This window comes from Myotis brandtii, unplaced genomic scaffold, assembly GCF_000412655.1.
Source record: "Myotis brandtii unplaced genomic scaffold, ASM41265v1 scaffold196, whole genome shotgun sequence".
Taxonomy (NCBI): domain Eukaryota; kingdom Metazoa; phylum Chordata; class Mammalia; order Chiroptera; family Vespertilionidae; genus Myotis; species Myotis brandtii.
Window position 1 is genome coordinate 5,078,226 of NW_005357311.1, and position 24,043 is coordinate 5,102,268.

Genomic DNA, 24,043 nt, shown 5'->3' on the forward strand with positions numbered 1-24,043 from the left:
CACCAGGGGGCAGCTCCTGTGTTGAGCGCCTGCCCCCTGGTGGTCAGTGCACATCATAGCCGGTCGTCCAGTCATAACGGTCACTTATGCTTTTATATATAGAGATTTTCTCACATGCCCACCACCTCTACCAGGGGAGGGGCATTGGCTCTCTGATATTTGTCCTCCTGCCACCTGCCACCGGCCACCTCCGAGTCCTCAGGAAGTGGTGTCTGACCAGTCGATGGAGGGTCATTTTGACCATCCTTTAAAAGACACTATTACTGCTATCTTTTCCATTATGTTTAGGATACAGTTGTGTGAGCTGTATATATGAGGCGAGGGTCAGATGGTGTGGGTCTTTGTCCTGAGATCCAAAGTGAGGAGGTAATAGAAATAATGCTATTGGTTTCACTGAGCCTACAATTGACTTTCTATGGGGTTAAAAGTGGAGAAGTCTGCTGATGAAGAATATCTTATACAATGAAAATCTCTTTTCAAAGGTTATCTTCCAAATATGGCAAAATGAAGCTTCATTTTGGGGATTGTTTTGAACACGAGACTGGAAGGGATACTTTAATAGCACAACCTGAAACGAATAGTTTGCTTCTCATTAGTTCATAAACTCGTGAGGATTCTCAAGGCCACTGGTCCACTGGAGAGTCTCAGATTTTCAGGAATCTGCCAGAGTCCCTCTCAGGCTTGGGGCCAAACAGAAGGCAGCGGGAGTGTAAGGAGGACAGTGTGATATTTAATGCCACGTGACCTGCCCCTGCCCATGCCCCTGCCATTAGCTGGTGACCTTGGGCAAGTCATTCACCTTGTTGAGCTTTCTATGTCCTCCTGTACAAAATAGGGGTATTCATCATAGACTCCAAGAGGGGTGGTTCTGGAAGGGTTCAGTGAATCTAAGCACATGAAGGGGCTTTATAAATTGTGAAGTGTTTATTCAGATCAGTGATTATATTACACATAATAACCCATTTGTAATTATGCAGTTAACTAAGTAGGGTGCACATGCAGGGATGGGAATTGAAGGGAGCAGGTGATTGCTCTATCAACATTTGAGTGAGTAGTTACCAAAATGTGATCAGAGAAACACGAACCTGTTAAGGTGAGCCATGAATGACAAAAAAAAAAAGAAGAAGAAGGAGGGGAGGGTAGAGAGGGGAAGAAAGGTGTGAGAGGGGATTCCATGGTAGCATAAATTCAAGGAAAGGCAGCATATTCCCTCCCATCGATTAAAATGCCCATTTGCATGGTGAAGGTTCCAAAGAGACCATCTGTTTAACTTTGTTAAATTTGGTGTTTTCCGTACTCTGGTACCCTCTTTCCACATAACACTTGGTAACACACTCCCTCCTCTCCCCAGGAACTAGTGTTCTTTGGAATATGTTGAGAAACAACTTACAAAGCAGTAATAATAGTGGCTATCTGTCAGGTGCTTCCTATGCCCTAAAGTAGTGCCAGTACTTTTCATCTCTTAACTCCTATATCCTCTCAGGAATATGTCCATTTTGCAGATTAGGAACCTGATCTCCTAGTGAGTAGCTGGTGAACATCATGCCCTGCTTTGTGCTTGCATGAGAAAGCACACGCTTTCACACATGCTACCTGGTTGACTCCTTCTACAAATGCTTGAACTACAGGGCTCATACTTTCCAAACTCTCAAAGCAGTGGATCCTCATGCTCACGGCTATGCTGGTACTGAGCCTATGGACTATGTGACTTTTCAATATGTAGCTTGCAATAAAAAGCTCAACTGTGTTACCAAGACAAATGGATAATTCCCGTTTTTAGCTTCCATAGCACCTGTGGCTTTCTGGTAGGTAGGTAGCTCTGACCTCCTTTTTTGCTTAATCCTTTCGTGCTGACACATCTGACTTCAGGACCTTTCAGACACTCTGCAGTTGCTTCAAAGTGGTTTTGCTTCTTATTTTCATCCTGTCCCAAAACCTGGATTTCACCATCTGTTTCTATAGGTGCATTGGTCCCTGGGGTACTTGTTGGAAAGCGTTAATCCAGAGACCCAGCTCAGCCGTCGTTGTTCAGCATGACAGGAAGGGGGCCCAGGAACCTTTGTTTTAAAAAGCCCCTCAGTGGTACTGATGTGACTGGCCCACAGAACACATACCCTCTCTTGGTTTTCACTTAACCTGTGAGTGTGCGGACATCCTACTGAGTCACCACTTGCCAAATGGGGCCCTGGAGAAATATCAGTCAAGGTTGAGGCAAAAACAGATTTCCATTCAGAGGGTTAAACTGAAGAGATGTTAACAGAGGGAAGACTTATAGAGCGTGGTTAGGGTGACAAGAACAAAGAAGGGAGTTTGAGCCTGGCCAGTGTGGCTCAGTGGTTGAGCGTCAGCCTCTGAACCAGGAGGTCATAGTTCAATTCCGGTCAGGGCACATGCCCAAGTTGCAGGCTCAACCCCCAGTAGGGGGCATGCAGGAGGTAGCCAATCAATGATTCTCTCTCATCATTGATGTTTCTATCTCTCTTCCTCTCTGAAATCAATAAAAAAATATTAAAAAAAAAAAGAAGGGAGGTTGAGGCACCCGGGATCTAGTAATATCAGGAACATGAGGAGGAAATGTGCTACCTGGTGAAGGCTGGAGCCCTGAGGAACTGTCTGGTGGAGGGGTGCAGCCACAGCCAGAACCGTGGTGATGAGAGGGAGCAGGAAAGAAACACCCCAACGTCTCTGTTTCCCCCATCTGGTCTCCTGCTGGTATCTTCCCATTGCTGAACTAAGCAAAGGCAGAGTGTGAGGGAGCCCCGTGATAGAACTTTCAGGGGTCACACAGCAAGGTAGAGAGACTAGGTAATGGAGCCGGAGGGAGGGAACACCAAGTAGTGAATAACCAGAGAACATTCATTTGAAATATGGATTGAACATTAGTTGAAATGAGCATTAATGGACAGCCTACCATGTGCTTCGCTTGTATCCACTGCATTAGGGATTCAAACCTGCTAGAGACCCACCCAGCTCCTGCCCTTCAGAGAACCCGCAGACAAGAAAGGGGAGCCTCAGGTGAATATGTTCAGTGAAGTATAGCTGGGTGACTGCATCTCAGGAGTTAAGTCGATATCAATGATCCAAACTAACAGCTTTCAGGAAGCAATCATCTGTTCTCCGGGGCAGGAATCCACAGAGACAGAGAGCAAACTCGTCAGACTTCTGGGCCAGAAGGTCTCTGTCACAGCTACACAACTCTGCCACTACTGTGCCAAAGCAGACACAGACAGTGTGTTAATGAATGGACATGGCTGAGTTGCAAATAAAACTTTATTTATAAAAACAGGCCAACCCCTTGCTGAACATAAACCTCCTCAGAGAAATATCGAAGAGACGCCCAGCACAGGGGATCGGTAGCACTGGTAACTCGTGGTGTGAAACCACAGAATTATCCCTGGCATTAATGTATTAGTCACCAGCGATGTGTTTATTATGTCTTTTATGAGAAAAGGGAAGTCGGTTTGTATATTAGAGATTGGGGAAAGGAAGACTTTTGCGGTGGAAATGATTTTCAGCGGATGATAGGTATTACGGGAAAAGTGAATAAACCCAGTTCTTCCTCCCGTCTTACATTGGCTTACTCACTATTAACACTGGACAAAACCGAGTTAAAAAAGCATATCCATATCATCAGCCTTCAATGAAGTTTTTCCACAATGCCCCGTGAGAACACATTAGAAGGTGCCAGGGTTTTTATATGACTGCACTGCCGTGAGATTGAATAGTGGTTTCAGTTTCCAGTGGGTCTTCGAAGTATCTCCTTCCTTCAGATGGTATACTAATTTTAGTCTTGTGCACACCAGAAGAAGAAAGGGAAAAAACCCAGTCCACACGACTGCTGTCCCCCTGGCATCATGACAGAGACCAGGGCAGTTTGTGGAAATGGCATCAGGTGTTCTTGTCGCCAGTTATTGTAGGGGATCAGACATAACCCAGAGGAGAGGGCTCAGACCAGGTTTTAGAGCTGAAGTTGGTCGTGTTTTTGTTTTTTTAACTGTGAATTGATTTTTATCATTGACCAGAAACCAAAGGTGGCGAGCGAGGATCTCTCCGAAAGTAACGACACAGGGCTGCTCGCTGCCTTTGGCCTTTGTTGGGGTGTTGGTTATCAGCACAATGAAATAACAGCCATTCTGGTGCCTTTTCCTCCCGTTTTGTTCTCTTCTCCCAGTGGTGTTTCTGAACCTCTTCTCTTAAGGTTGTAGGAGTCCAGGACTGAAAGGCACTGCAGGGACTGTGCCAAGTGCCCTGAACAGCCCATTCCTACCAGCCGCCTCTTCAGGCCCAGCTTGTCTAACCCACTGATCTTCAAGTTTCTTTTCTGATGGACTCCCTAAAGCTATCTATCCAATATGATGATGGCCACTAGCTGCATGTGGCTATTAAGTCCTTGATATGTGGCTTGTCCAAATGAAGATATACTATAATGTGAAATGCATACCAGATTTTGAAAACTTAATATGAAAAAAAATATTGTAAAATATCTCACTGGTAATTCTTTATATTACTCATTTGTTGAAATAATACTTTGGGTATACTGGGTTAGATAAAATAGCTTTAAAAAAAGAATGTACCCTATTTTATGGTAGCCTTGCAGAGCATTCCAGCTATATGTAAAAGGATCGGCATCATTAACCTTTATTGCTCGGGCTTTTCTGAATTCAGAGCAACTTAACACAGGCCAGAGAACTCTATTTGTATGGCCAACCTTCTCCTCTAACAGAAATATGTGGAAGAAGGGAAATATCACAAGCCTGTGGGATAAGGTGACATATATCAATGAAGGAGGCTTCTCTGAAAACAATATTTTGATTAGTCTCGGGTGGTTTTAATAAAACTGGGATGGGGAATGGGTGGAGAAGGAGATTGGCCATGTTGAATGCAGGCTCCTTCTCCACCAGATGAATTGAGGAGTGAGTAACATAGATGATGAGGATCTGTCCCATTCCCATGTCAGTTCCTCCAGGATAGTCTTCTTGGGCCCTCTGGGTAGGCATTCTCTGGTTTGAAGACCAGTACTTTCAGAGGAGCCATTGATAGAATTTAGAGGCCTTTACCTTCTTTTCCTTAGTAAGCTGCTCCAGAAGCCCTATGATGCTATGAAAGAGGACAGTGCAATGTATACAACTCTTGTCACCTTAGGACAGTGATGGCGACCTTTTGAGCTCGGCGTGTCAGCATTTTGAAAAACCCTAACTTAACTCTGGTGCTATGTCACATATAGAAATTTTTTGATATTTGCAACCATAGTAAAACAAAGATTTATATTTTTGATATTTATTTTATATATTTAAATGCCATTTAACAAAAAAAATCAACCAAAAAAATGAGTTCGCGTGTCACCTCTGACACGCATGTCATAGGTTCACCATCACTGCCTTAGGATGTGAGCTGTCGGAGGTCAGTGCAGTTGTTTGGAGCTAGCTCAACACTTTGAGGGTATTTCACAAACTCCTCAAGTGGTCAGATTATTAAAAAAAAAAAAAAGAGCCCATACAGCGTGGCTCAGTGGTTGAGTGTGGACCTATGAACCAAGAGATCATGGTTCGATTCCCAGTCAGGGCACATGCCCGGTTGTGGGCTCAAGTCCCAGTGCAGGAGTCAGCCGATCAATGATTGTCTTTCATCGTTGATGTTTCTATCTCTCTCTCCCTCTCTCTTCCTCTCTGAAATCAATAAACATATATATTTTTAAAAGAAGAGAGTCACAAAAATGAGATGACTGCTTACACTCATGTCCCTTCATTTTACAAGGCCTGCCAGCCAATGACTACACTGCTGTTTGGGAGATAACTTTCTCCAGATTCCTTCAGCCTTTTAGGAAGATCTGTTGGTCCAGAGCCTAGGGAGAACTAATGACATGACTGCTCTAATTCCAACAGAAGGTTCATATGTTTATTGCAACACTGTCTTTTGGCAATTACATTTATCAATGCTCCTTCAGAGATGTAGGAGGGATAACAAGAAATTAGGACACTGATTCTGTGCCCTCTGGAAGTTTATTCTCATTGCTGGTTGAAGAGATATGTCTTTTCCTCCCAAGAAATAACTAAGAGTGTATCAATACAGAAAATATAACCCCTGCCAGATGTCCCTCTCTTTTTTATTTTATAAAATACACATACCACAGCATTTACCATTTTAATCATTGTGAATGCATTAGATACATTCACAATGTTGTGTAACCATCACCACTATCCATTTCCAGAACGTTTTCATCATCCCAAACAGAAACTCTGTACTCATTAAGCAATAACTCTCCATTCCTTGTCCCCAACTCCCTGCCTACCCCTCACCCCAGCCCTTGGCCACCTCCATTCTTCTCTCGGTAAGAATTTGCCTATTCTAGATCCTGCATATAAATAAATCATACAATATTCATCCTCTTATATCTGGCTTATTTCTCTTAGCATAATGTTTTCACGGTTTACTCATGTTGTAGCATGTCTGAGAACGTCATTCTTTTTTTACAGCTGAATCATATTCCATTGTTATGTATATTCCACAGTTTGTTTATCTGTTCATCTAATGATGGACACGTGAGTTGTTTCCACTTTTGGGCTCTTGTGAATAATGCTGCTGTCAACATTGAGGTACAAGTATCTGTTTGAGTCCTTGTTTTTAATTCTTTTGGTATATAGCTGGAGGTGAAATTATTGGGTCTAATAGTAATTCTATGAATAACTTTTTAAGGAACTTACAAACTGTTTTCCACCACAACTACACCATTTTGTATGCTCACCAGCAGTACACCAAAGTTCCAATTTCTCCCATACTCACCAACACTTGGGGATTTTTGTTTTTTTAAATAATAGCCATCTTTGTGGGTATGAAATAGTATATCATCGTAGTTTTAGACTAATGAAGTTGAACATCTTTCCATGTGTCATTTGTATAACTTCTTTGGATAAATATCATTTCAAGTCCTTTTCTATTTTAAAATTATATTGTCTTTTGTTGCTGTAAGAGCTCTTTATATAGTCTAGATATTAATTCCTTGTCAGATATATGGTTTACAAATATTTGTTCTTATCTTGTGGGTTGTTTTTCACTTTCTTGATAGTGTCCGTTGATGCGCAAAGGTTTTTAATTTTGATCAAGTTCAGTTGATCTATTTTTTTTATTCCTGTTGCCTGTATTTATGGTGTGATGCTTTTTAAAAAAAAGTATGACATCAAGTTCATGAAGCTTTTCCCCTATGTTTTGTAGTTTAGCTCTTAAATTTGAGTCTTTGATCCATTTTGAATTACTTTTATATATGGTGTGAGGTAAGGGTCCACCTTCATTTTTTTTACCTATGGATATCTAGTTTTCCCCACACCATTTGTTGAAAAGACTCTCCTTTCCCCACTATATGCTCTTGGCATCCTTGTCGAAAATCAAATGATCACATGTTTGAAAGTTTATTTCTGGACTCTCTATTCCAATCCATCACATTTTATCCTTATGTAGCTTTGCAGTGAGTTTTGAAATAGAAGGTGTGAGCCTTCCAACTTTGCTCTTTTTTTTAAAGACTGTTTTGAATAGTTAAATTCCCTTGAAATTCAGTATAAATTGGCAGATGTTCCCACGTTTTAAAACATTGCACAGTTAAAATGCAGGCAAACAAAGGAGAACATAAGAATCACAGATAATTTCAAACCCTGGAGGCACCCACTGTAACAATTTTTAAATATTAAAGAAGACAAACATGAGATACCACTTCACATCCCCAGGATGGCTTTCAAGAAGATCAATAATAACAAGTGTTGGAGAGGCTGTGGAGATATCAGAAACCTCATATTCTGTTGGAGAGAATGTGAGATGGCACAGCCACTTTGGAAAACAGCTGGCTGTCCCTCCAGAGTGTGAACATAGAATTAGCATATGATTCAGCAGTTCCTTTCCTAGGTATATACACAAGGGAAATGAAAACATATGACCATACACATGTTTACACAAATGTTGTTTTCTGATAGCACTATTATTCATAATAACCAAAAAGTAGAAACATCCCAAATGTTTCATCCCCTGATGGAATGGTTAAATAAAATGTGGCATATCCATACAATGGAATATTATTCAGCAACAACAACAAAAAATACAAAACCAATGTGCTCTACAATGTATATGGGCCTTGAAAACATGCTTAATGAAAGAAGCCAGTAACAAAGAACCACAGATTGTATCATTTCACTTGTATTAAATGTTCAGAATAGGCAAATCCATAGAGACAGAAATTAGGTCAGTGGTTGACAGGAGCTGGTGAGGGGCAAGAGGTGTGGGAGCAGGAGAGTTTGGGGTTTCTTTATGAGATAATGAAAATGTTCTAAATTTAATTGTAGTGACAGATGTACAACTCTGAATATACTAAAAGCCTGTACACTTTCAATGGATGAATCGTCTGGTATGTGAATTATGTCTCAGTAATGCTATTAAACAAAAGACATGAATGGGGCAGAATATATTATTTGATACTTTCCCTTTTTTTCCACTTAATATGACAGAAGCATCTTCACATGCCCTGAAATGTTATTTGATTTTTTTTATTTTATTGTTTTTAATGGCCACACAGTTTTAGTGTGTGTGTGTGTGTGTGTGTGTGTGTGTGTGTGTGTGTGTGTGTGTAAAATGTCTCCAAAATGGTAGGCATCGGTCAATCCGACATTGTTTGGTGTTTAGTTCTCCATGCATTTTTTTTCTTCCTGATATAAACCATGTTGGAAATTATAAGATTTACTTAGCTTGATCAGTGTTGTGAAATAATATCCATGACAGTAGTGATTAGTTATTTTGTTAAGGCATACGTTTGTATCTTATATGCTAAGAGGCTGATGGTTGGAAGTTAATCATTTAGCTATTGATCTGCCCAACTGCACACCTTCAATACCGTTATTCATGACTTTGGGGGCTCAGGGGGATCTCTCAAATGTAAAGGGTGTGTGTATGCAGCTGCCGCAGTAATGGGAGTGCAATGATGGCAGGCACAAGGCACAACTCAAAAAATAAAAAGCCGTGTGGATGCTCTAAGAGGAAAAATGGCAGGAGTTATTATTACGATTAAGGCCAGTTGTGCTAATAATGGTCAAGTTTGCTTCTCTTGGAGCAACTTTGGTTTATGATAACCAGGGGACTGGTGTGAGTAGCTCCTTGTAAAACAAGAAAAGTTGAGTTTAATTAAGTTCAAATCCAATATAATGGCCTTACCTGGGTCACTAGTAAATAAATGAATGTGTAAGTTAATGTCTGAGAAAACTCCGGGCACAGTGTGAGAGCGGGGGGTTTTGTCTAAACCCTGGCTTCCTGGTGTTCTTGTGGGCTCGCTTTATTTTCTTTTTCGGATACTGAAACTCATTTATACTAAAATGAATAGCTGACTCTAGCTTAACGGTTAACCTTGTGAAGGGGAAGCATATTAAGATATGTCAGGCCCCTTATAATCACATCTCCAATGTGGTCACCAGTTCACCTACATGTCAGCCCGGCCCTGTGGTCTCACCAGCAGATATACTTATTGCATAATGCCTGTTCTGTGTGCCATTTAAGTTTGGCTGAGACGAGCCCTATGGAAATAAGATGCAAAGTTCTCCAGATGAAATCTAGAGTGGCTCCTGAGTGTGCCTTAGAACTCAGGGAGGTGGGGCTGGCTTGCTTCCCAGTGGGATCATGTGTTACTCAGTGAGGGCAGCGTTGGTTTTTCTTGAGCTGCGTTGTTTTCTTTTTTGAGTGAGGAAGCAACAGTAAGGGCAAAACTGATATTAGCATTAATACATGTTTTTATATTTGTGTGCCCATCTGTTTGAAGTGGCTTGCTCTTGGAAACAGCACGGTTAAAACCCTGGGTCTTGCATTTGGAATATTCTTTGTTCTGTTTGCAACCACGCACTGATATATTTTCCCACATTTTCTTTTTTATAAGTTCTCCAGTGATGTTTTTGTTGCCCGTCCTGGGAAGATCTGTCTTTCCATTTATCAAAACAAATGGCAAGCTGGGGACCATTTAAAGTAGGTTTTTTTTTAGTTAATAAAGCCAATCTTCTTGTTCTGTTATGTTAAAAGTACATTATCTTTTTATTGCCAGTTCTGTATGGCTGGGTCTGTTTTCTGTCTTAGCCATCTCAGAGCTGCCCCCCCCCCACTTGCTTACTGTGTAGAGAATTACAAAATCATTAAGGGTGGGGCAGCACCAGCTGACTTACAGTACAAACCATTTCTCAAAATAACCACAACAGTGCAATACTGATGTGTAATTTACGTCACCGTATGTTTTTATGAAATAGTTTGTGGCATTTTCATTTCTATTCCGGATGGAATCTTGTTCTCTCTCCCTTTTAATCAGGCATTTAATTTATTTTCATTATTAATATTTTCCACTCCTTGCCTTGGCATGCCTCCAATTTAACAGCTTTGATGAGGGGGGGAGGGAACCGACAAAAAAAACACCAAAACCCTGATCTTCCCCCACCCCAACTCCTCAACATCAGTTTAACTGCAAATGTATTTTTCCCTTTGATGTGTACTAACTTTGGGGACTAAGTTTACTGCCTTCAGAGAGATTTACAAATGTGGTGGGGCACATTACACATTTACACAGAGTTGTAATCGGGAATTGATAAAGTTGATACACAACTTTGGAATTTTAAACACTTTCAACCCATTCAAGCTATTGAGTCACATGCATTTTCCTTTTATAAATGTCTTTCTGTATAATGTCCTGTAATTAGAACAGGAAATCATTGAGTAACTGTAAGATGAATAAGAGCACTTAGACTGAAAGGAAAATTACCTTCCGAGAAATTATATTCTTTTTTCTTTTTATTTTTTTTACTGCATGTTACAATGTTGATAATGATAGTAACAGCTGTAGCTACTCTTATCTGTAGAATTTTCATACTTTGGTTTTCTGGAATAAAGAAAAATTATTTTCAGTAATAATCAAAAATGAATGGATGGAAAATAGGAAATGCCTAATTATGACAAATATTCAGTGTCACAACAGAGCAGCAATTAAATGGAAACTTCATTACCATTGTCAATAGCAGTAAGAATTGGACTAGTGCCAGGTATATAAAGTTGATGCTTTGCCTTTGGTTGCTAGGAGCACAGCAAAAAGTATAAAGCTTTGAGAAAGGAATGTCTAATGTAATAAAGTAACAGAAAGAAGCATAAATCATTGCAAGAGCCTCTCATATTGATATTATTTTACTTAAATTGTCTCAAAACCAGACATCAAGTTTCATAACATGAACAAATTCATATTTGCTTGGAAATGCTGGGGGGCGGGAACAGGCGGGGAGAGGTCATGGGGAGGGGGAGGGAGGAGACATATGTACAGTTTTCAACAATAAAAAATGTTTTAAAAAAGAATACTGTATGTTGTCTTTGAAGGTCGAGAGACATTGTGTCTCAAAAGTAGCCTTCATACATATTTGGAATCTTTTAAGTGAAAATCTTTAAATGCTTGTTTCTATTGGCATCCAAATGCATTTGCCCTAATACGATTAAGAGAACTAAAGGGCAAAATACTTGGCAGATTTTTCAGTTGAGGTAATTAGGTGCAGGAAGGAACATGCATACTTTTTCCACCAGGCTCTATAAAATCCTGGTGTGAAGGGTTTTTTTTTTTGAAATATTTTTTTTTACAGCTTACTGATGTTAGAAGTAGATTACAGTGGTTTTCAGTAAGCATAATGGTGTGATGTTTCTGAAGCAAACCTTGCCTCCTCCTCCCAGAATGAAAAAGAAAGTTACATTTCTAAATTGTTGTGGAGGAGATAAAAGCACATTTCTCCTCTGGAATTTATGTTTTCAGCCTTCTGTGCGTTTGGCCACCATTATCTTTTTTTTTTTTTTTTTAAAGAAAATAGCATTATGGATATTTGAAAGTCAATGCTCCATTAATTCATTGTGTTTGCTATTTCATGCATCTCTCTTTGTACAAAGACAACTTGAGCAACATGCTATTCAGAATGAATGCCTGCTCTTACCCTCTCCCCCGCCCCCCCACACCCCTACCCTACCCCCAGCTAACTCTGAGCATTAAAGCAATGGTATACAGTTACTGTTTGAAAAGCTTGGGTGGAGCCTCGCATTATAATTACAGTTTCTCTGTGGAATTCTGTTTTGGACTTTGAAAATATATAAATAGGTGAAAAATTGACATTGAGAGAGGTTAACAAAACGTGTAATTATGATATAAGCACAGGATTAGAGTAATTTTGGTTGAGCATTACAAGCCGTGTACTTTAGGTATTAAGTTTTAATAGGCAAAGTTCTTTTCACTGGAGTTGAAATGAGGTTTAGTAATTTTGGTTCTCTTATTCCCTTTGAATATTTCATTTAAAAATAGGCATATTCACTTTTTTTTTTCTCATGGAGGGGGAGAATGAGATGACATTTTAATAGGATATCATAATTGTGGTTTTAAATTTCAGTCTTTGGTACCAGCAATTTATTGCTGATCATTTTCTGTTGACAGAAATCAAGTAATGTATACATAACCCAACCAGCAACCACTGACTAGAGTGTGTTAGAGAAGATTCCTTAGGGTAATACTTTGATTTCTTTCCTATGTGGGCGTGGTTGAAAGAAAATCTTTGTTCCGAGAACACTTTGTTTGTGTTTTGCTAACCAAACGTGCAGTTTATCCATTCTTTATTCACTCTTAACTTTATCTGCTAGCCCCGTGATGAATTGGAAAAGGGAAAATGTCCTACACAGCATTTGCAGGCCGCTCTGTTTCATGGGAAACTTTACACAGGAGAGTTTGTTTATATGTATCTGAAATGCATAAGCAGGAAAGAAGTAGCTGAGGCATTTCAATAAGAATTCTTGAAAGATTTGTTTGGCTTTGTTTCTTAGTGTACTCGGGCAAAATAAAATATGACAGCTATTGGACAATTCAGTATTTTTGTAGCTGTATCAGGAGGAAGTTAATTTAATGCAAAGGCTTAGGAGGGAGTTATAGGATCATAGAGTTTTAGATCAAGGAAGCTCTCCCAAACTCATGATTTTATACTCTGGTATATATACCTTTCATATTAAGGTGACCTCACTGTGTCTTGAGGAGGGAAAAACTGTTCCTCCCGTTAAATAAATATGTCTGCTTAGACTCCAAGGGAGAGACTCAGGGTGTCTTCACTCAGTAAAACTTTGACCTAGAGAGATGGTTGGTTCCTCCAGGTCTCACCTTTACCCTGGAACTTCTCTTCACTCTCCCCAAGAATGATTTGTTCACCTTCACAGGAGTCCTGAGGGTCTCCTGGGCTTTCTGTGGTTTTTGTAAATACTGAAGGCAACGCCTCTGGGGAAATCTAATTGTAAGGTTGGAAATTTGCCTCTGTCCAAACAATGCCAAAATCCTGGCCTAAATGGGTGGTTCTGTTCATAAGCAACAACATTATCATAATTTATGTTTTGGCATCACTCAGCGCTGCCACTGTAGACCAGGTCCCAACTGTGCCTCTGGCCTCTTAGTGTGGAAAGAGGTTAATGAGAAGCAGGGGTTCTAGGTTTGCACAATGGGAGTTGGCTTTCTTTCTTGTCACGTGGGTAGAAAATGGAAAGTTGATATGCATGAAAGGTGTGTCAGTAATGTTAAATCGTTACAATGGGAATTGCAGTGTTCCAAAATAATAACAAGCTAACTTAAACAGAGTAGGAGAATTCTGGCTCATAACCGGCTGAATTCTACAGTTCTCCATGCAACAGAAGGCTCATATTTTACTTGATCAGGAGCCCAGATGCATTGTGAATAAGTTAAACCTTTATTATTATTATTATTATTATTATTATTAGTGCTCATCACACTTAGAGTTAAAAGATCGGGTTATAGTCTCACCTCCATCACTTTCTAATTCTTGGAGATCCTGGACTAGTCCCGTGGGTGTCTGAATCTCAGTTTTCCCATCTCTAAATTGGGGGATATTAATAGGTAGTAGTGTTACTAATAGGTTGTATGAGGAACAAAAGAGATAGGTTACGAGAAACACATTTGTACATTGTAGTTGATTTATTAGTAGTACCAGAAATCACAATAGTATTTGTTCTGCTTCATAAACAGGAAAACTGTCCTTCAGCCCTTCATATTTTTGGTTGAGAGCTTTTTTTCATTTGCTGTCTTCTGTGATACCTGCAACAATCTTGGGAAAGTGGCAAAGAGAAGGGAATTTGGTCCTGTATTCTGTTCCAGGTACAATGGTGGTTTGGATAAGAGCATATACCTGAAAACAGAATTTAGATAACTTATATATAATTGAGAGAGAGAGAGAGAGAGAGAGAGAGAGAGAGAGAGGTCAAAATGCAAACTAAATAAATTACTATAAGTCTATGCAAAAAGCTAGCATGGTTGCTGTGTTTAGGAAACGTGTGAAGAAAGAGGGATAAAGGTTTCAAACCAGGATGAGGTGGAAAGGAGAAAGGAGAGGAGAGGGGAGGGGAGGGGAGAAGAGAGGAGAGGGGAAAGGGAGGGAAAGGGGAAGGGAAGGGGAAGGGGAAGAAGGGAGAAAGGAAAAAAAGGAGCCATTTCAAAGTACAGGAGATAGTTAGGAAGCTAATTCCATCCAGAGTATTGGAAAGGTGTTAGAGATAGCATCCTCATGAAAAATGGTCAGAACAAACCAAAAGGAGAATGAAGGGATTGGAAGAGGGTGAAGTGGTCCCAAGAGTCCAGGTGACAACATCTGCTATAACACTAACTCTGACGTATCCAGTCTTTCTCCCTCACTCAATCTGAAAGGCTCAACTTTCTCTATTTCATTTCAAGAACACTTAGAGAAACTAGTGCAGCTTTCCCACCATCGCAGAAAGCCAAAGCACAACCGAGATAGAATTTTAGAATCAACAAGTATTTGCGCAGTGTTTCCTATGTACAGGAGATGGTACTAGGAGCTGAGCATGCTGAAATAATTCCTGGGGCTTCATAATTATACCCCTCTCTCTCACCTTGCACAATCTTGGGCAGATCTTGATCATCTTGGACAAATAGAGTGTAATAATACAAATTAACACATTGGAGTCTGTTTCTACAAATAGTACTTAGATACTCTGGAATTCTGATAATATTTGCTGAATATTTCCACTAAATATTTTTTTGTGGTTTAACTCTATAGAAAGCAGAGATGTCTTGGTCTGCTGTAAAAATCTCAAATTGGCATGTCTTGGGACATATATCAACATCTCAAACTTCTTTTCACTGGAGGACATACCTTCGATGTAAACATGCTTCCTTTTAAGTGTGCCAGCTGACAAAGTGGCTACCCACAAACCAGGCAGGAGTCTAAGAAATGTAAACTGTTAATAGATGTCATCTTGAAAACAGCTAAACATCTCCGTTCTCGAAGAAGCCTCCAGCCCGAGGAACTAAGTGAACATAATTAGAAATACATCTGGGTATTGGCCCCCCATCTGAAAAGGTCACACATGCACCTTCCATTGGTGCTGGTTATGTTCCATCATTATGTTCTGTCCTCACTCATTCGTCTCCCACTGGTTACCAGATGGCCACGATAATGTTGGGATCCTTAACAACTGTCTTGTGCAATTCCCTGCAGCATGGGAAGGGCTCGAAATATTGAGTATTTTCCCCTTTGGATAAGCAAGTGACATGTCTGGGAATTGCTCACAAACGCCCTGATGGTGTGGTTAGAGAGAGAGATGGCAAAGTGGGTCATGGAGCCTAAATTCAGCGTGCCATTGTGCAGGTGGCAGGCTACCAAAGGGGGGGGGGAGGGTGTTTGCCATTTCTCGAGCCTAAGATGAAGGAAGGATTCGTCCATGCAGAATCTGGTTTTTAGAAATAAGCACTTGGTACAGTGCGGTGTAAGTAGGCATTAAGATCGGGGCGAGAGGGGGCTTCTTTAACATCGCTGAGACTTTCTCCTGAGTTAACTTGGTTCTTTCACAAGGTTGCTTTGGGGAGTCCTCTCAGTGTGGTTCCCTGAGATGTGCCAAGTTACCAGATGGGTTTGAGGAACATTAGAAGATAGGGGGTCTGGGATGAGGGGAGGGCAGAGAAGGTAGATGTATCAATCAAGTTGGGATAGACCATGCTGCAAAAACCGATAAACCCCGAGGCACAGTCTCACTCAAAATATAATATAGAAAGCTTCTTTCTGCTTATAGATCCATTTAGGATCAAGCAGGGACTCTGCTCCATGGTATTCTCACTCTACTAGTAAGATCCAGACTGGCAGAGTTGCCACTATCTGAAACATTACAGATGTTCAGAGAAGAGGAGGAGTGTGGTCAAACACTGGCTCTTAAAGAAGCCACTCACCTCTGTCATATTTCATTGGCCAAAACAAGTCATGTAACCACTTGACTCCAATGAAGACTAACCAAAGAACTTGTGTGCATATATGCATGAACCATGGACACAGACAAACAATAGTGTGGTGAAGGCCTGGGGGTGGGGCAGGGGTGGTTTTAGAAGGGATCAATGGGGGCGGGGGAAGAGGGATATCTGTAATACTTTCAACAATAAAGATAAATTTTGAAAAAAGAGAGAGAGAGGGAGGGAGGACCAGAAATATTTGTTGAATAGCGCTAACCACCAAAGCAGACAATGATGCTCTTTGGACATCTTTTTTTTTTTAATATATTTTATTGATTTTTTACAGAGAGGAAAGGAGAGAGATAGAGAGTTAGAAACATCGATGAGAGAGAAACATCGATCAGCTGCCTCTGCACAACCCCTACTGGGGATGTGCCAGCAACCAAGGTACATGCCGTTGACTGGAATCAAACCTGGGACCCTTCAGTCTGCAGATCGACGCTCTAATCCACTGAGCCAAACCGGTCAGGGCTCTTTGGACATCTTCTGGGGGCCAGATGACTTTTCCGAGCTTCCAAGCACTGAAAGATGATATAATAAAAATAAAAAGAGCCATACCAGGCTGTGGAAATAAGCATAAAGAAGCTCAACAAAATTCTGATTTTTCCTATAAGGATGACTTTAATGCTTAAAATATATATTCAATTCTTTCAAAACAGTTTTCTTTGGTTCCGCTGCTTGTGGTGAGCCCAAAATTGCTTAATCCATCTATATGGCCATTCCTCTGTTTATTTTCTCCACCTTTTCTTTTCTCTCCAGGTAGCCTGAGGCTTTTGGGGGGCTCTGGACTGAGGAGGTGGGGCTGGGAGGATGCATTCACCAGTCTGTAATGAAGATGAACTGGTATAAGAGTCTTGTTGAAGACTCTATTTTTACTACAAAACCCAGAAGAGACTGTTGAAATTATGCCATGGCCATGACAGTTGGAGGGAAGAGGGTAATGGAAGTGTTTTTCTTGTTTGTCGTCTAGGAGAGGACGAGGAAGAAACGAACGTGATCGTGCTCAGCTACCCCCAGTACTGCCGCTACCGCTCGATGCTGAAACGCATCCAAGATAAGCCGTCTTCTATTCTAACGGACCAGTTCGCGTTAGCCCTGGGAGGCATCGCAGTGGTCAGCAAGAACCCCCAGATCCTGTACTGTCGGGACACCTTTGACCACCCTACTCTCATAGAAAATGAGAGTATATGTGATGAGTTTGGTAAGTCTTTTTTTTTTTCCTACATGAAACTTGTGCGTGCGTGTCTACTTGATTTCAGTTCTTGTGAAGAGCAGTGATGGGGAACAGGGTTTATTTTCACAGGCCTAATGTGCCACCCTCCCCCTCCCATCCCCCAAATTATTGCGGCATAAGGCATCACTGCCTTCCTTGGCAGCCTCTGTTTACTAGGGTAAAAGATTATTATTTAGAATTTGTTGTTCAATATAGAGTCTGAAGTTGCTTGGTCGACCTTGAAATTGGACTTTAGGACAGGAAGCTTTCATGTTAGTTTTTTCTTAAAAGGCTCTGACTATTCAGATACTGTTTTTTGTGGGGTTTTTTTTTTATTTAACTGATACTCACTTTTCAGTGTTATAAGGAACTGTGAAAATGCACCAATTGTAACCATTTTCATACTAGAAGGTGAATAGGTAGATAGATAGATAACAGATCCCCATACCCCTAGATTTTTTTTCATATATATGTATGTATATTTACATAAATATTCATCTTTGGTGGGCACAGTATATGAAGAAATAGGTCTATATCTGTATATATCCATATATCTTTATATACTGTGCTCACCAAAGATGGATATATGCACACATATCTTTATCTGCACCTCTGCCCAGCTGATTGGTCATTTATCTCTGTACATAGAAGGGAAGGAGGAAAAGATGTATCATCCGTTTGGAAGACCTTGCATGACTGGAGGCAAGCCAAGATCTCATCTCTCACATCTTTCTCATCTGTTTGTTGAAGAGATTGGATCATATCAGTGCTTCTCAGTGGGCAGGGATATTAGAATACCCTGGGGGCACTTTATCAAAATACACATGTTCCCTGAGAATTGCTATAGTTATTGAGACGTGAACAACCCCAGCCTCACCGTCTCCCTCCCCTGGGAACTGCCACCATTGAGTGACCAGTATGATGACTACCCTCATGGGAACCTGGGTTGCAAAGAAGTTGAGACTCTGGCCTACAGAGCGCATGTGGTCCCTTGAGCTGGAACATTCCTTGGTTCTATTGGCTAACATTTTTTCAAGGATCCCTGGTTTGCAGATTATTCAGATTCAGAGTATTCTGCTTAACCATTACATGCCTTGGCATGGCTTTGGAAATCGAAATCCACTCTGGCCTCTCCAATCTGATTATTCATGACTTCAGCAGCCCTGTGGTTTCTGTGGTAGGGATATTGAAGGAGGTGTCTAGCAGAGGAAGGGTGTGGATGAGGGGATGGGATATGATGACCCAAGAAGGAAGGGAAGAAAGAGAGGAACGGGACCTAAGTTAATTGGACATGACATTTATTTACAGACTGTTTTTTTAGATGCCATTCACATCTCTGGTTTGTCAAATGGCTGTCAGTCAGTATGTAAGAGAGTCATAGTGTTTATACAAGTTATATTTTCCTTCTCCCAAGAAGAATTTATTGTCATATTTAAAAAAATTTTAATTGATTGATTTGAGAGAGAGAAACATTGATTTGTTGTTCCACTCATTTATGCACTCGTTGGTTGATTCTTGCATGTGCCCTGATCTGAGATCGAATCCACAAGCTTGATGTATGGCGATGATGCTCTACCCAACGGAGCTACCCAGCCAGAGCTATTGTTATATTTTTAATATTCAAAAAACCTGTATATTCAGCTGGATGAATGTATCCAATACATTTTTTAAAATACCCTCTCTTTTCAGATCAGCATTTACAAATCTTCTCTTTTCAATACTTCCATCTTGAGTTTTTCTTCTTCCATGCCCTCCATCCTGCTTGGCCCTAAAGAGGTCTATAAATTCCTGACACAAAATAAAACTCAAAGAATGCTTTCCCGCCCTTAAGAGTACTCAAAATTAGAGTTTCACCATGTAATATAATGAAAAAAATGTTTCAGCCTTTTGAGCTAATTTAGGAATTATTAGTCATTGAGTTTCAAAGCTTTCGCATCTAGAACTGGTAATAGAAAGAAATTCCAGTTTAACAGTGATCACAATAGTTAAGTTACTAAATTGGTTTTAAATGTTCTCACAGACACAAGCATCTGACTTGAATGTTTTCCTGGACTTTCCTCCAGTATAGCTAATTTTAATGCTCTTTCTCTTCTCCAGACTCTTAAAGTGGAAGCTTTCTTTTGGAATAAAGTTGCCTTTAAAGAGCTTCTAGATGGCTAGTTGAATCATTAGAATACTAGATTTTTTTTAGTTACATTTATACTTCAAATAGTTTGTTCTTAGAGTATTGCATTTTAGTAAGTGAACCCCAAAAGCTTATTTTGTCCTGATTTGAACACCTTCACCAGGATACCTCCCCCACCTTCCACTTTTGCTCACACCCTAAATTTCCAGAGAACACACATTTAAACCTCCAACTGGTTGTATTAGAAATCAACATGAGTTAAAGGGTTTGTTAAAACGTGGGGTTGAGTTTCTCCAACCAAGTAACAGTTGGTGGAAGAACATAAATTTAATTAGTGACTAGCATTAAACAAATGTTCCTAATATTAAACACTGCCAGATGACTGAAACACTGCTGTCAGATTACCGCGAGTGCCAGGGGGCCCACAGATGAATTTCCACACAGTATATATTCTGTACCACACGCTCGGTGACTTCAGTAATTGGTCAGATGTAATTTAGGTAACAGTATGCCCCGGCTGTAAAAATCAAATTTTATTAGCCATATCACCAGGTGGATGAATGGTGGAGCTGATGGCAAAGGGTTTATAGCATTTAGCAGCTACACCTTTGACACATGAAATTCATAAATTGTCATAAAATACCTCCGAGGCCCTTCTCAAAAGGACAGTGTCTACTTTCCTATGATTAAATAATGTTTATTTTATTAACTAATGTATTTCTTGCTTTCTTCTATTAAATGGGATTATGGAGTAGAGCTGGGAGGGGTGTTCAAAAGGTAAATAAAGCACAGTCCCTGCTAGTTTTGAGGATTTAAAATCTAATTGGGGAAGACAGGAGTAACGCACCTGAAAGTTAACTAATGTTACAAGAAAGTCAGTGATTAAGGATTTGGTGAGTGTTACAGAAAGCAAGTGCAGGAGGAATTTCATAGTGCGTTGGGGGTGGGAGGGGTGAAGTGATTGGAGATCCTGACCGTGGAGAGAGGGAAGCCGCAAGGAAAAGGCAGGACTGGATCTGGTTTTAGAGGATAAGCAAAGAGGTTATTGGAAACCTTTTAGAAATATCTAGATCATTTAAAATGCATGTCCTGCCCTGGCCCAGGTGGCGCAATTGGTTGAGCATCATCCCACGCACCAAAAGGTTGCCAGTTTGATTCCCCGTCAGGGCACATGTCCAGGTTTCCGCCCTGATCTCTGGTGCAGGGAAGCAGCCAATCAATGTTTCTCTCTCACCTCAGTGTTTCTCTCTTTCTCCTTCTTTCTCTAAAATCGGCAAAAAGTAATTAATTAGTTACTTACCTAATTAATAAAATGAAATTCATGTCCTGACTCTCCATGTGAGGAATTGCTGCCTTCACCCTGGTCAATTGTTGGCCTCTCTTAGGTTTCTTTGCCCTTAGTTATCACCCTCAGTGGGTTTTTAAATGGCCGGATGCTCTCTCTACCAGGGAGACACGAACCTGAGTCTGTGGACCAGGGAGACACAAACCTGAGTCTGTGTGTGGACCAGGGAGACACGAACCTGAGTCTGTGGACCAGGGCTGGGATGAGCCTAAGCGGTGGCTTTGGAACTAGACCTGAATGTCCCTTCTTGGGCCGGGAAGCCCCACTTTTTCTCCACGTGCTCTAGGGCTTCCTTGCATGCCCTGGGGTTCATCTCTGAAAAATAGGCTTCGCTGTGTGTGTGACAACCTTGCCCAACTTCCCAGACACCAACCCCCTCCCCTGTCCTTTCAATGTTGTCCACTGAATAAACAAGTTTAATTGATCAATAAAAGCAAGGCATTGAAATCTATCATGAGTCCCTATAAATAAATTCTCTGTGGAATTTTATGAAGCTGTTTAATGAAAAGTTTGATTAGAAACTATTAAAGAAAAATAATGTAGATGGAATTTCATCATTTAGTCTCACATTACAGTAGTGTCGTTTTGATTTTTATTTACATTGAGATATTCCGAACAGAGTAAATATATCCTGGTTTTAATTAACTATCCTTCTTACTTGGAAAAGGTTATTTTAGGCTTGAAGGGTTTTGATAGCATACCATCTGCTTTCTTCACTGTTTTATTCAAGTCCTTCCCTTGCTTACAGCACTGTGCAGTGTCTAAACCTATGACATAAGCATAAATTGAATCATATTAATGGTAGGTGATTGAAAGGCTTCAGCCTCCACATCCTGCCCGCATTCTTCCGTCTTGTCAGTCACCCTGCTCTTAAAGGCAGTGTGCGCTTTTCTCAGCACAAGGAAATTGACTATATTTAAAATTAAAGCAACTGGACTCCTTATTAAAGCACTGTGAAAACTGGTGGTATTGCTCATGCAATTAGGAAATGAGATTATAATAACATTTGGGGGAAGTGACATTTTAAATGACAATTTTTCTCATAAAAATCTTTACCCTGTGCATAATTCCTGCCCCCACTGCCCTGTTAGAATCACCTAACATGAGGCATTCTCCCACAGCCCTCCCCCTTGCTTTTACCTCTTTTATATAATTCATTTCCTCTTTTGTAAAACACATATTGCCATTTATATTGTGTTATTGTCTTTGCTGTAGGGAAAACACATGCATGCAAACATATTGTCTATTTTTCCTGTTAGAACAATGAAATGTCCACCAGTTTGTAATGCACAATGTTTACATTAATGTCACACAGATTGATTTCATATGTGCAAAGTGTTGACAGCTAACGCCAAACAAAGGCACACGCAGTACAGTAGGTAAATGGATAACTTGAAGGTACTGGCTTCCATCAAACAGATGTAAGGTGGAGCCAATATGCATAAACTAGATGAAATCAACCCTTAGAAGTGGGTGGGACTGCCCTGGCCAGTATGGCTCAGTTGGTTAGCGCGTCATCCCACACACCAAACGGTCTTGGATTCAAGTCCCAGTCAGGGTACATTTCTAGGCTGTGGGTTCAGGGCAAGTGCTGTGGCAACCAATTGATGTTTCTCTCTCACACTGATGTCTCTCTCTCACTCTCTCTCTCTCTCTAAAAATCAATGAACATGTCCTTGAGTGAGGATAAAAAAAAAAGTGGATGGGACTAAATGGATTAAGATATGTTTCATTAAAAAAAAACTAATAAAATATATAGTTTATTTCATTCTGAGTTTTCCATTGCAAAGAGATATATGTTGGGCTTCTAAAGTTCTTTGGAGTTGGCGTGTGTGTGTGTGTGTGTGTGTGTGTGTGTGTGTGTGTTTCTTGATTAAGAAATGGGATTGAGTTGAAGAAAGTATATGGTAATTTACCTGGAAAGTACCCAATGAGATAGACTGCCATCTCATTGGTCCATGTGTAGAACATCATGAGCTCTCACTTCCAGGGAGAGGTTGGCTATGTCAATATTAAAACATATACTCTGTTAGTGGGCAGAGGGGACAGCATGGTGGAGTGAAAAGAGTGCTAGGCTTTCAAAAATAGCCCAGGTTTAATTAAGGCTTAACTGTCCGATTTTCTATTCCTCTGAGTGAGTGATATCAGCCCCTCACTTATCCTCTTAAAATTGAGTAGTAACAGCCCACTCACCAGGCTCAAAATAAGTTTGTATTCACTTGATTTAAAAAAATAAAAAAAGTCCTCTTGATAAATGAAGATTCTCTACTGTTTCTATAGAGTATTAGGCCTTGGACAACTTCTAGTCATCTAAATTGATTTGCTCGTTGAATGATAAAGAAATTATTTCCCTAAGGCTCCAAACTCTTATGAGAACTTTAATAGAAAAGAAAAGTTTTCTACTTTTTATAACGTTTTAAAGAAGTTTTTCTGACTCTGCACTGAATTGTCCCTTTCCGAGGAGAAATAATGACATTATGGACAAAAGAAGTAAAAGCAAAGGGAAGGAGGGAAACAGAAGAGGGACAAAAACCTTGATTTACAAAAGAAAGTGCAGGGCCTATAAAATTAGTTTGAAGCATAAAAGATGAGCTGGACTCTGCTCTTCCCCTCTAAGCATCACATGTTTTGCTGGAAATGAAAGGAAAGGCAGTTGTTTTGTTAAGGATCATGAGAATTTGTAAGTGAGTAAACATTTTTTTCCTTGCCAAAGTAGGTTTCATGGTCACAGTGGATTTCGATGCTTAAATGGCTTTGTTCCTGGCCCCTGTCCACATTCAGACTTTTGCTGCCTGCCTGTGGTGCCCACCGATCTCCCAAATGATAACAAGGCAGACATTTCCCTTTAATTGAAGCCAAGTGGGAAAGGAGTTGTGCTCCTTGTCTATGGCTGTTTATGCAGAAAACTTAACCTGCAGAGATCTCACTTCGGAGGACTGCTTTGTCCTGGAAATTTTCTAGAGGTTCTGTTTATCATTAGAGAGTAATTTAACCAAGACCACTCTTGGTACCCTCTCTTTTTTTACATGTGCTGCCAAAGTAGGGACA

At 40.4% G+C, this 24,043-nt stretch overlaps 1 protein-coding gene across 3 annotated transcripts in view; it reads left to right on the forward strand.

Annotated features, from left to right (window-relative positions):
- ARID5B (AT rich interactive domain 5B (MRF1-like)) overlaps window positions 1–24,043 on the forward strand; it is a 183,612-nt gene that overhangs the window by 68,214 nt on the left and 91,355 nt on the right. For all 3 annotated transcript variants that reach the window (XM_014538742.1, XM_005865124.2, XM_014538743.1), the window contains one exon: window positions 17,283–17,513. In XM_014538742.1, coding sequence (XP_014394228.1) covers window positions 17,283–17,513 — 231 coding nt within the window. The remainder of the gene's footprint in view (window positions 1–17,282; window positions 17,514–24,043) is intronic.